The sequence below is a fragment of the Natator depressus genome, chromosome 20, assembly GCF_965152275.1.
Source record: "Natator depressus isolate rNatDep1 chromosome 20, rNatDep2.hap1, whole genome shotgun sequence".
Taxonomy (NCBI): Eukaryota; Metazoa; Chordata; order Testudines; family Cheloniidae; genus Natator; species Natator depressus.
Genome location: NC_134253.1, coordinates 25496583 through 25508661, shown reverse-complemented (window position 1 = coordinate 25508661; position 12079 = coordinate 25496583). Strand labels below are relative to the sequence as shown.

General features: G+C 57.3%; 2 protein-coding genes across 2 annotated transcripts; one reads left to right on the top strand and one right to left on the bottom strand.

Moving 5' to 3' along the window:
• Positions 1-2815: 2815 nt before the first annotated feature.
• PSPN (persephin) lies at positions 2816-6597 on the top strand. The gene is made up of 2 exons (XM_074935365.1): positions 2816-3908; positions 5554-6597. Exons 1-2 carry the CDS (start codon positions 3761-3763, stop codon positions 5976-5978), a joined length of 573 nt encoding a protein of 190 aa, XP_074791466.1. The 5' UTR covers positions 2816-3760; the 3' UTR covers positions 5979-6597.
• Positions 6598-6831: 234 nt separating this feature from the next.
• On the bottom strand, positions 6832-10680 carry ALKBH7 (alkB homolog 7). Its single transcript, XM_074935634.1, has 4 exons — positions 10279-10680; positions 8974-9147; positions 8200-8324; positions 6832-7464 (listed from the first exon to the last, which is right to left on the bottom strand). Exons 1-4 carry the CDS (start codon positions 10678-10680, stop codon positions 7329-7331), a joined length of 837 nt encoding a protein of 278 aa, XP_074791735.1. The 3' UTR covers positions 6832-7328.
• Positions 10681-12079: the final 1399 nt, after the last annotated feature.

Below are 12079 nucleotides of genomic sequence, written 5' to 3'. Positions count from 1 at the left end.
CGGGTTGGGGGGTGTTACTGAACAGCTCGGGGGCTGGGGCTGGCCTTTCTCTGGAAAGGTCCCCCTCCCCTTGCCCACAGAGTATTTACTTCTTGGTGCAAGCACCCACTACAGCCCCTCCTCCACACGGTACCCTGAGGGCCAGACTAATGGGAGTCAAATATCTTTGGCTCCTAGGTGGGAAGAGCTGAATTCTGCTTGTGGCGCTGTACAAGGTGAGGCCTGCGGATGTGCCTGTATCTAGTAGCAGTGAGTTCCATAGGCTTTTGGGCCAGCCACTGGGAACGTTGTGTCTCCCTGGAGTCAGCCCGGAGGGGAAGTCTAGTCAAAGTATCATAGAATCATGGAATATCAGGGTTGGAAGGGACCTCAGGAGGTCATCTAGTCCAACCCCCTGCTCAAAGCAGGACTGATCCCCGACTAAATCATCCCAGCCAGGGCTTTGTCAAGCCTGACCTTAAAATCTTAAAGTACAATCCTCACATTACATAACAGAGCCTCACCCACCAGGGCTTCCTTCCCTGCCTCAACTAGCCTATGTCTAGTATTTCAGGGGTTCAAAATGCTTTATTGTTAATGGCATCCCTAGACGCTGGTGGGTGACAGCATCACCATTTGACAGAGGGGCAAGCACGGGCCACCTTTCCCTACGCAGTGGGGGGAAGGCCGGGCTCTGAAAACCAGAGCCCTGCGAAAGATTGAGGAGGAGGGAAGTCCCAGACTAGGAAACACTAGACCCCCCACTTCCCTTTGGTGCTGGGAAGAGAACCCAGGCGTCCTGACTCCCACTCCTCCAACAACTAGCCCTCACTCCCTCCTAGAGCGAGGAAGAGAACCCAGGTGTCTGGACCACCCCCTTAGAAGGCTAGCCCATTCCCTTCCCTCTGGGGTGTTTCCACTCCTGCCATCTCCCCTCCAGCCTGGCCGGGCCTGGCTTCACTGCCCTGCTCGCCACTGGCACAGCCGGCGGAGGAAGGAGTGGAAGGAATGTGCTCGCCCGGCCCCAGTCCCAGACGGCGCCGAGCCCTCTCCTGTCAGCGCCGGCCCTGATTTATCCCCGGGGCCTGTGACGCTGCGTGCAATCCCCCTGCCTCGGCCCGGCGCAGGGAGACGTTCCATACACGGCAGGACTAAGCCGGGAACCAGACGGCTGCTCTTCCCCTCCGCCCCCAAATTCTTCTTCCTCCTTTGCTGACCTTTCCCTCGGCATTCCCGGAACGCCAGCACAAGTGGAAGCAGCTGAGCGCCATCCCCAGGGGGTCCTACCTGCCCCACAGCAGTGGCATGATGGGAGATTCCCCACGGCACTGACCTATCCCGAGCCACCAGCTCACACTGGGCTCTGTGGTAGATCTCACGCTAAGCAGCATCCAGCCAGAGCTGTACTTGGAGGGGAGACCATCAAGCTGCCACCCAAGGCGCACAGAGACCTGCGGCTGCTAGTTAAGGGGGAACTTGTGGTAGAAACCTCTAGGATTTACCTAGGGCCCAGCCCACGGCTCAGGGGTGCGGGGAAGCAGAGACCAGCTGAGCACACGTGCTCATTAAAGGCTCCAGAACCTTCGTGCAGAGTTGGTTTCTGGCCAAAATCCTAGCTCCTCATTCCGCTACAGCCCCATAATCGCCGGCTGCAGTTGCCCGCTGCCCTGCAGCGTTGCTCCACCCCAGAGTGAGTGAGTGACCCAGACAGACCTTTGGGTTTAATGACACCTCCCTTGTTTGACTACTTGGGTCAAACAAGAATCCTAGAAACAAAGAGCTGGATGGGACCTCGAGAAGTCCAGCCCCCGGCACTGAGGCAGGACTGTGTAAACCTAGACCATCCCTGACAGGTGTCCATCCAACCTGTTCTTGAAATCCTCCAATGCCGGGGATCCTGCAGCATCCGGAGCTTCGCGGAGTGTTAGAAAGGTAACCGAAATCTCCCTTGATAGGAGCAGGAACTTTAGCTCCGGAGTAGGCATCCAAGCTGCTGTCTAACGGCTGTGGGAACCCCAAGGGGTAATGGGGTGCGAGGGCCAAGGCTGGGGCAGAGGATGGCAAAGGAAATCAGGCTGAGGCAGGAAGGGTTAAAGGCTGTGGCATCTGGGAGCCCACTTGCTGAGCCCCATGCAGGCTGCAGTGTAGGGGATGGGGCAGGTGACATAAGGGGGATTTTCTCTCTGGTTCATCCCCGGGCTGTGCTGGTGGGAGCCAGGAAGCTAGGGAGACAGAAGCATGGATGATGCACATGGGAAAGCCCTCTAGCCCCTGCTCCCCAAGGCTGGGCTGGCTCCCGAGTTTATGGAAGAAGCATCCGAGTAGAACAGGGCACGGGCTCCTCCCGAAACACACAGCTCTGGGGAGGTGACCTGCCCTCCACCTGGTCTAGCAGGGGCCGAGTCTGTGCCACACGCAGCGAGGCGTTGGTTCCAGGGAGCAGCCAGCACTAGCGCTAGGCAGGCTCTGGCCACAAGCCGCCCAGGGCAGCCTTCTTCTAGCTTGGGATCAGAGGCCACATAGTGGCCTGTCCTGAAAAATAGGCCCCTTCTGACCTCTGGCTACCAGTTAGCCCAACGCCCCATGGGCTGCGGAGAGCTAAATCGGGCACCCCCACCTCCTAGGGGTTTCGGTGCATAGCAGGGGCTGCTGCCCATCTCTTCCTCTCCTCTTTATCTAGCCCAGGGAGCTGAGGGCCTGATCCTGCCAGCACCCTGCGGGGGAACCGCAGTGACTTCTACGGGACTGGGGCAGAGGCCTTCCAGGGCCTGCCCTGAATCAGGGAGAGACGGGGGAGAAGGCAAAGTGCTCATGGGAGGAATTCTGGCTGGGGGAGGGTGAAGTGAACCTCATGCCCTGCACTGCCTCCTCTGGGCCCACAACTGGAGGGTTGTCTGTGGCAACTGCCCCCTGAGCTGCATTGCGGGAAAGGGGGAAGTTCGAGCCAGCTGAGCATTGCTGCCTCACAGAGCTGGGAGAGGGAAACCTGCCTGACCTCCAGCGTGGAACCAAATCAAGCCCAGTAAATCCCGGCTCCATCCCATCCACCAGGGCCAGGAGTCCCCCCTTTCCGGCTGTCTCGCCATACAGACACAGGCCTGGGCAGCCCATCCGGCCAGGCGCACTCATGCTCTACTAACAGTCTGTTACCAGCCGGCTCAACGTGTTACCCTAGCCCACCCCTGCCGCGACCCTATAATTTATGTACAATCCCCCTTCCATCTCCCCCCGCTCTCCCCCAAAGGTATTTGCACAGCAGATCTGGGTGTAATCAAGTCCAGGAATTTCCATTCAAGTATCCTGGGCTTTCTTTTTTTTTTCCCCAAGATTTTCGGTTAACTCTTTCAGAGGGGGAGAGGAGGATGAGGATTTAACCCCATCCCAGCTCCCCAAACCCCACCGATCTAACGTCGCCTTCAGTCAAACAACCCGGGGCCGGGGTGACGTGAGCGGGCGCAATGTACCGCCTTGGAGTGCAGTTCACGGCTAGCCAGCTCGGCCGCGAGCATCCTACCGTCCAGAGTCAAAGACTCTACCCCGACTGCAAAAGAGAGACCGGATCGAATGCAGGGTCAAGACACCAATGCCAGAGACTCCGCTGGGAATGAGTCTCCTTCCAGCCCCCCTGAACCTGCCCTGCATTTGGCCCAGTATGGAATGTTTCAAGGGTTACGAAGAGTTAACGCCTGCCCTGCCAACCCCCCAGGCCATCCCAAGGAGGATATAAATTAGAGATGAGCCACCTTCCTTTCAGAAGCCAACCCGGCTTAATTGGGGAAGGATGGATTCATCCCAGCTCCTCTGCAGCATCTCGTTCATCCTCCTGGTCAGACCCGCTGTCTCCCAGCCACTGGAAGACAAGAGGCCCATGCTGATGGAAGAGCAAGAGCCGGGTACCAGCATCAGGGACCTGCTCTGGGCACTCCTAGGTATGAGACACTTTCAGTGTTATTCCCAGGCAGGGCAGTGCCAGGGTGGCGGGGGCACGTTCCCGTTTTGTACGGTTATTTCCCCAACCCCAGCGATTTCTGGGCTAAGGGTAACCGACCTCAAGCTTTATCCTCACGAATGCCTGGGAGGCAGGGCAGTGCTATGATCCCCCTTGCACACGTGAGGAAACTGAGGCACAGGAAGGCTAAGGTCACACAGGGAATCTGTGGTGGAGCCCGGAATTGCACCTGGATCTTAGTGAGCTAGTGCCCTAATGACGGAGTGCGCTCTCTACGCTCACAAGGTAGAGTGGACAGCAGAGGGATGAATTTTCCAGCTGGCAGGGAGAAGAGTTCAGTTCAGTCCTCGGGGCCACTCAATCCTTGCTAAGAGGCTAGCTAGTGGCACGGCAGGGGAGGGTATATGTACATAAAATTACTGGATTAGAGCGGCCGATTCTGCTCTCTTAACCCCAGCCATCGGACCGGCAGACCGAGCAGAGCAGCAGAAAGACATGCACATGCTAGATGTGCGGTATCGGCTGGTAGAGGGAAATTACCGCTATAAATCTAGGCGGCTGCACGCTCTATGCACTCAGATACTGCAAGGGCTGAGCATGGAATAAATGTCTGGGTAGATCTGTGTGGGTGGGGGGGGGGGTTAAACCCATCCCTCAGTTCACTGTCAATGGCATCACTCAATTAGCTGTACAAAGTCCATCGATCTTCATGCTTCACGGCTTGAGGTGAGCAACAACAGAGGGGTCAGGAAGGTACTGCTTCCCCCTCCACCCCCCCAGTCCAGTTATTAAACGACCAGCCATTGTGGATTTAGTCTCTTCCTCTGAAGCATCTAGCACAGGTCATGGCTGGAGTCAAGAGGCCAAACGGGATGGGCCATTGCCCAGATTGGATGCATCAGGGCTACAGGTCGACAGGACCCACTGGTGTGAACAAACGAGGGGGGATATGAGACCAGACCCAACAGGGGAGGGTATGGGACCCTCTAGTTTAGTCTGATACAGCACAGGAGGGATATTGAGCTAGTAGCGTGGGTACAATATCTGACTTCTCCAGCTGTGTCCACCGCAGGATCGCTGCGTGCAGGATCAGAGTAGCCTCCTGTAGAATCACTGGGCTCCCCAATGGTTTGAGTCGCTTAAAACTTGACAGTGCAAAAAGCTCAGCATCGCTTCTCACTTTTAAACGATCCCATCAACGGGGCTTCTGCCAGCCTCTTTAGCCCCAGAGCCAGCCGTCCCGAAAGCCATCTGAGGTCACCCTTGCTCCTGCACCCCGGGACTCTCCTTGTCCCTTCACGGTGGCTATTCAGCTACGCCCTGTCACCCAGGAGCCTTCGCCTCTCAGTCCCTGCAGCCACTGGATTGCTGCTGCTTTCCTCTGAGCTCCCTGCAAAGCGTCTCCATCTCCCTGGTGCCGAGTTTGTCCATAGTTGAGAAACTCAATGGCAGACGGGATTCTCCCCTCTTTGCCCAGTGGTGGCGGATCACAACGGGGGCAGTCTGGGCCATAAAGGGGCACCCCCTTCCCTGCTCAAGGAGGTGGTGGGTGGGATTCCAGGCCTGGGCTGTGCCTTCAGCACCCCTCCCCAGTTTGGCGTGATCTCTGTCTCTCTCTGTTTCAGAGACGCACATGCCAAAGGGACCTTCCCTGCATGTCCCGGACAACCCTAGAAACCTGCTGCCCTACGCCTCCCCCAAGCCGGCCAAGCGCCGTCAGAAACGCTTGTGGGAGCAGCCAGAGGAGCAGGAGTGCCGGCTGCGGAGCTTGCTGCTGCGCGTCAAGGACCTGGGCCTGGGCTACGACTCCGAGGAGACCATCCTGTTCAAGTATTGCAGCGGGAGCTGCCCCAAGGCCCGCACCAACCACGACCTGACACTCTCCGTGCTGCTCCAGAAGAGCGAGATCCCGGCCCTGGGCGAGGAGAAGATCGTTGGCGACCCCTGCTGCCGGCCAACATACTACGAGGACGTGGCCTTCCTGGACAACAGCCACCAGTGGCATGAGGTGGAGAAGCTCTCTGCTTCTGCCTGCTCCTGCGTGGGCTGATGTCGCTGGCAGGAGGGTGCGTCAGCAGGGTGGGCGTAGCGCCGATGTTAAAGCAGTCAGTATTTCTTCCTCCCACACCCTTGAACCCGTAGCCTGAGAGAAGCCCAAACTCCATGCCACAGATCCCACAGGACGGGGGCTGGGACTTTTGCCCCTTGAAGGGCTCCCTCTAGGGGTGGGAGAAGGGAACTGCTATCAAAACAACAATGGCGTTCACTTCACACCATCCCCTCCTTCCAACCCCATCCTGTTTCTTTGCATTACTGAGATGCTAGCTTGTTTGCTAAGGCCCAGAACTTCAAAGGCATTTAGGCTCCTAACTTCCACTGAAAACAATGGGAGTTAGGAGCCTAAATACCTTGGAGGCTCTGAGCCCGAGATCCTGCCTGGAGGAGGTGTGCATGGCTCATCTACACAGAGGTGCAGGGGGAGAGCTGGACGATAAGAGATATTTATGGATTCCTAAGTTATTTATTTATTTGGTTTCTTCCACTAAGGGCAGGGCGGGCTAGGGATCTCATTCCCGCTGCCTCCCTACCTGAGCTTCTTAGAGTCCCTTTTTAATTTATTTGCTTCTTTCTGCTAGTAGAGAGTCGGGGATTGTGTTTGTTTGCTCGTTTTCAGGCATGTCTTGGGAACGGCTGAAATGTACACGGTAGTTTCAAACTAATAAAAGCCGTGAAACTGATCAAAAGATGTGTGGCTATTTTGTGGGACAGATGGGAAAGGATTACTTCCTTCGAGCTAGCCCAGGGTCGTCCCTTAGGCAGACCACAATGGTTTGCAACCTGTTTGCAGCTGGCCTTTAGGAACTACTGGAACAAAAATGATTAATAATAACTTTGAAAAAAGGTAGGTTAAAATAAATTATTTTTAATGAGGGAAATTCACCAAAATTCACCAGAGCCAGCGGTTCTCTTTAAAAACCAACAAAAGCAGCACACTTCTGTCTGAATTCTATTTACCTGCTGTTGTTAAAGTCACCCCATGCCCCGTCACAAAGATCACAGGGGAGATATTTCTATTTTAGATTTTACTTGTTGGGTTTAACACGGCCTATGCAATCAAGCCAGCTTCCCTTGCCCCGTGGGTAGCCAATACGGTGCATTAAGTCATTTGTTAATGGCACTGCTGATGACGCAGTAGGTACCTGGCTGGTTGTCGAGGGTACACACATCCACAGGCTCCTCCACGGCTGCGTGTTGACGGGAGAAGTCCCCTGGCTTAGTCTTGGCTACAAACCTCCATGGAGTGAAAGCGTCAACCAGATCAACTGAAAACAGTCAGCTCTGCTCCAGCCCGGAGAGGGGAGGAAGGCTGGTTTCCAATCCCACAGCTCCACTCGTGGCTCTAGCTTGGGGCTGGTGGCACTGGCAGGTTCCTGCAGATGACAGAAATCCTCCTCTCTCGCGAGATCTTCTGGCCATCAAAAAAGGACTCCTCGTCTTTGAGGATCTCGTGGGTGAACTCGTAGCGAGCTGGGCCTCTGTGAAAGGAGGGAAGAGAGGAAGTCTGGCTCAGCCCAAGAGCCACTGGCCTCTATGACTCTATAACATATGACTAGGGAGACCCAACTTCAATTCCATGCACTGCCACAGACCCCCTGTGAGACCACAGGCAAGTCACTTAGTCCTTGTGCCTCAGTTTCCACAGCAGTACACTGGGTATAAAAGCCCTGCTCTGTTCCACAGGGGGTTGTAAGGATAAATACAGTCCTCAGATACTATGGGGATGGGCCAAAAATGGGCCTTAGGTAGAACCTCTAAGGGTGAGTCCAGTGTCCACGGCACATTCAGTCCTCGGCCTCTGCGCTGAGACCGAAATCAGGATGCCCAGTCTCCAGCCCCAGCTGCCACTAAGGGAGGCATTGAGGCCTAGTGGGTAGAGACTGGGAGTCAGGAGACGTAGGTTCTGTTTCTGGCTCTGCCACTGGCCTGCAGGGTGACCTTGGGTACGTCACTTTTCTGCTCTGTGCCTCAGTTTCCCCATCTGTAAAACAGGGATAATTATACTGACCTCCTTGGTAAAGCCCTCTGAGATGTGCTGCTGGTAAGAGCTATTCAGGACCTAGGGATTATTAACGTTCCTCCCTCCCCCACCCCCCCGAAACTAACTCCTCTCAGAAATCACCTCCTCTGGCACCTCTCACAGAGTTGACAGCAGAGACAAAGCGCCGTCATGTCTAGGGCTCGCCACACCCCCACCTGATGGGCCACGTTACCTGAGGATGTACAGCGAACGGCGCGGCAGCAACAGGTCCATCCAGTCCTCTGGGTTCTGTTCGCTGACCAGCCGCATCACACTGGAGGACAGCAAGGACAGCCCCGCAATCGTGCAGCCGCAAAACTAATGCGAGGAAGAAAAGTAACGATAAAAGCCAGTAATGCAGCCAGGCATTTCTATCCCATTGTTCGTCCTAGCCCTTTGGAACCCAGCACAGAGGTCTCCCACCCAGCGGTCGCGACCACCTCTGGGGTGGCACGCTGCAGCTGCTTACCAGCGCACAGCAACACATGGCAATTTTAGGACAGGGAGTGAAGAATCACATATCCAAAATGAAACTGCAGGGAAATTTAGGAAGAGACAACTATTGACCTAAATTGGAATTAAGCCAGGATGTGGGGATACCCCCTCGCATTGAAAAAAAAAAACCCTGGGATCATCACTGCTAAAGTAGTCCTGCCTTTGTTTTTATTCTTCACCCAAAAGAGCAACCCATGATATCATGCTGGCACCACGCTGGGGCACTAGCTCAGAGAAGAGAGTGCCTGCCCCCCAGCCCACTGAGCCACCCACCCCGATCCCTACAGAATAAAGGTTTTGCTTCCCAGTGCTGACTTGACCGTACGCAGCTTAGGATAAGCAATGAAGCCCGAGGTGCTCTGGCTGAAGGATAAAACCAAATGTCTCCGTTCTCTCTATCCCCACCCAGCCCCTTCGACCCTCCAGCCTCAGCTCCCTCCAACCAGATCGCATTTGAGCCCTGCAGCTTCACCTTGACACTGTCTATGTGAGGTTTGATGTAGCCGCTTTTATCCAAGTCGAGGACGTGGACTAGCGAGAGCGGAGACATTCCTGGCGGGAAGGCCGTACCCCGGACCCGCTGCAAGATTTCCTGGCTCTCCTCGCTCCACTGGGCTATCTCCGTTTCCCGGAAGCCATGAATGGCCTGGATGAGAGAACGCCATGGTAATGAATTGGAGCGTCTCCGCTTTGTCCTGTGCCCAGGTAAGCCCAACCCCCGACTGACAGAGGGATGCTCCTCTGGGCGATGATTCCCTGTGACCATCTTTATCCAAGACACCCAACGCCACACCTGGGGCCAATCTGAGCCATATCAGCCCACTCCTGCATTGGCCCCATGACCTCCCTGCAGCACCCCCCATCCCTATGGTAGGGAATTCGCTCTGTTCCCCACTTCCCCTATGCCCAGCGAGCCAATGTCCACCCTTCACATGCCCAGCCCTTCAGGACACCTCAATAACTGGGTGGCCGGCTGCTAGCCAGCCACTCGCCTGTAAGGCCCACCAGCTGCCTGCCCCCTGCGCCCATCCCCCAAGACACCCTCCCCCCAGAGGAGCCATGGGCACGGAGAAGCCATTCCCACCCCATAACCAGCTTGCTTCCCTTTTTCCACCAGGAGCCTCCTCTCCCCTGCCCCCAAAAAGCACATGCTCGACTTAGACCCGCTAAGACCACAGAAGTCAAGGAGAACCCTCCAGATACCCAGGCTGAGCCCCCACAAAAGGGCAGCTCAGCCCCCGTCAGCTCCTATGGAGCCCCGCTTAGCCTCAATAACTGCAGCCCCCCAAGGTTCCCTGTTCAGAGCACACAGCGCTGCTCAGGCATCCAGAACCCAGCTTAGAACAATCGAGGGACCCCCAAAATCCGCTTCGCCCCGCATCCCCCCAATAACGCCCAAAGGCTCCTAACTCAGACCTGACACCTGCTAGCTCCCTCCGCCCCCCGGGGAGCCCAGCCCCCCATGTTCCCTCCCCAACTCACCCCCCCCCCCCGGGAGCCCACCGGCCAATACTGAGCTCACTTCACAACTTGCCCCCTCCCCAAACACTCAGCTCCTCCCAGCTGCCCTCCTGCAGCTCAGCTCCCTGCCCCACCCAGTTCTCCCCATTGCCAGCCCCCCAGGCTGCCCCGCCCCCTCCCGCGGCTGCCCCGCCCCCAGCCAAGCGCCCCGCCCCCTCCCGCGGCCAAGCCCCGCCCCCAGCCAAGCGCCCCGCCCCCTCCCGCGGCCAAGCCCCGCCCCCTCCCGCGGCCAAGCCCCGCCCCGGCCCCGGCTCACCCCGTCCCAGTGGTCGAACTGGTAGCGGCGGCGGCGCAGCTGCGGCTCCAGCTCGCGGCCCAGCGCCGCCTCCTCGGGGCCGCTGAGGAAGCCGGGCCGCACCCCCGCCTGGCCCCGCAGCCGCCGCGCCACGCCCGGGCCCGAGGCCCGCACCAGCGCCGGGGCCTCCCCGCACAGGGCCCGCCGGGGCCAGGCGGCCGCAGCGCGGCGCAGGGGGCCAGGCCCGGGCAGGGGCAGGCGGGCCGCGGCGCGGTGCATTGTGGGCGGGGCCTGGCGGAAGGAAGAAAAATGGGCGACGCCCGGGGCATTGTGGGAAGTAGGGGCCTGGCCCTCGCTCTCCGCCCCCCCAGTGCATTGTGGGAAGGAGCGACAAGGGCGTCCCTGACCCTCCCCCCGGTGCATTGTGGGAAAGAGCGACAAGGGCGTCCCTGACCCTCCCCCCGGTGCATTGTGGGAAGGAGCGACATGAGCGTCCCTGACCCTCTCCCCCGGTGCATTGTGGGAAGGAGCGACATGAGCGTCCCTGACCCTCTCCCCCGGTGCATTGTGGGAAAGAGTGACATGAGCGTCTCTGACCCTCTCCCCCGGTGCATTGTGGGAAGGAGCGACATGAGCGTCCCTGACCCTCTCCCCCGGTGCATTGTGGGAAGGAGCGACATGAGCGTCTCTGACCCTCTCCCCCGGTGCATTGTGGGAAAGATTAAGTGACTTGCCAACTGCCCCAGTGCATTCTGGGACCGAGGGACAGCCATGGGCAGCCGCCCCAGTGCATGATGGGAAGCAGAGACCGGGCCAGGAAGAAGGGGCGTCAGTCCCTGTGTCCAGAGGTGCAGGACTTTGGCCATCCCTGGCTCAGTGCCGAGAAGCAAGGGCCACCCTGCTCCATGCAAACTCCTTGGGCAGCTCCACACACGAGACGGCTTCTTCCCCCCACCCGCAGAAATTTACCCACATTGGCCTGGCAAGGCTGGAGCTTGCTTTTGCCCTCACCCCTGCCACAGCCACGCAGCCGTCTGGCCCAGCAGCCCCATCACTGTCACCCCATTTTAAAAGACAAAACATTACATTTAAATGTCTCTTTATTATAATAAATATAAAAGTAGCTAAGAATCCCCCCGCCCCCAGCACCAGGACACAGAATAGCAACACCCAGGGGAGGGGGACTTTGCTAGCACCCAGCCTTGAGGGGGTTTCAGTGGAGAAAGGCACCGAGCAAGCAGCATTTAACTGGCTTTTATAGAACAGCCCAATATTTAAAACCACGACTGTCAAAAAGTAAAAATATCAGAGACCTCCAGGGAGGATAAAAAGCTTACAGGCAAAGAGCAGGGATTCCTCTCCGAAGAGAATTCCCAACTCATGAGCTAGTAGTGAGATCTCATCTACTGAGTCACCATCCACACAGGCTGCAGCTATGGAGGTCTGAGCAAGAAGTTAGCACTCATTAGGGCAGATTAGATCTTCCAAGGAGGGGGGAGAAACACCCCCCCACACACACACAAATGTTACTAGTAGTGGTCAAAGATTGTGCAGCACTGGGAGGAGCTGACCCTGTTCTTCCAGCAACGGAGGGACTGGGTGGGATCAGTGGTGTGAGGTCAACCCGAGTGTCTTTAAGCTCAAGTAGCACAGAGGTCAGGTTCTTCCAGGTAAATGCAGCAAGGGGCTAGAAGGAGCGGTCTAAGAAGTGGTCCAGAAGGTCACTGCTAACGGGCCAGAAGTCCTCGCTCTCTGTCTGGCAGGCTGTGTCTTTGTGGCTTTCCTTCTGGTCATTACTCTGCTGGCTGGACTGCGCGGGGGG

Coding starts and splice junctions, on each gene's coding strand:
- PSPN (XM_074935365.1), top strand. CDS start 3,761: ATGGATTCATCCCAGCTCCTCTGCAGCATCTCGTTCATCCTCCTGGTC. Junction 3,909..5,553: donor CCTGCTCTGGGCACTCCTAG/GTATGAGACACT, acceptor TCTCTGTTTCAG/AGACGCACATGCCAAAGGGA.
- ALKBH7 (XM_074935634.1), bottom strand. CDS start 10,680: ATGCACCGGGGGGAGGGTCAGGGACGCCCTTGTCGCTCCTTCCCACAA. Junction 9,148..10,278: donor AGTTCGACCACTGGGACGGG/GTGAGCCGGGGC, acceptor TCTCTCATCCAG/GCCATTCATGGCTTCCGGGA. Junction 7,465..8,199: donor CGTTCGCTGTACATCCTCAG/GTAACGTGGCCC, acceptor CTCCTTTCACAG/AGGCCCAGCTCGCTACGAGT.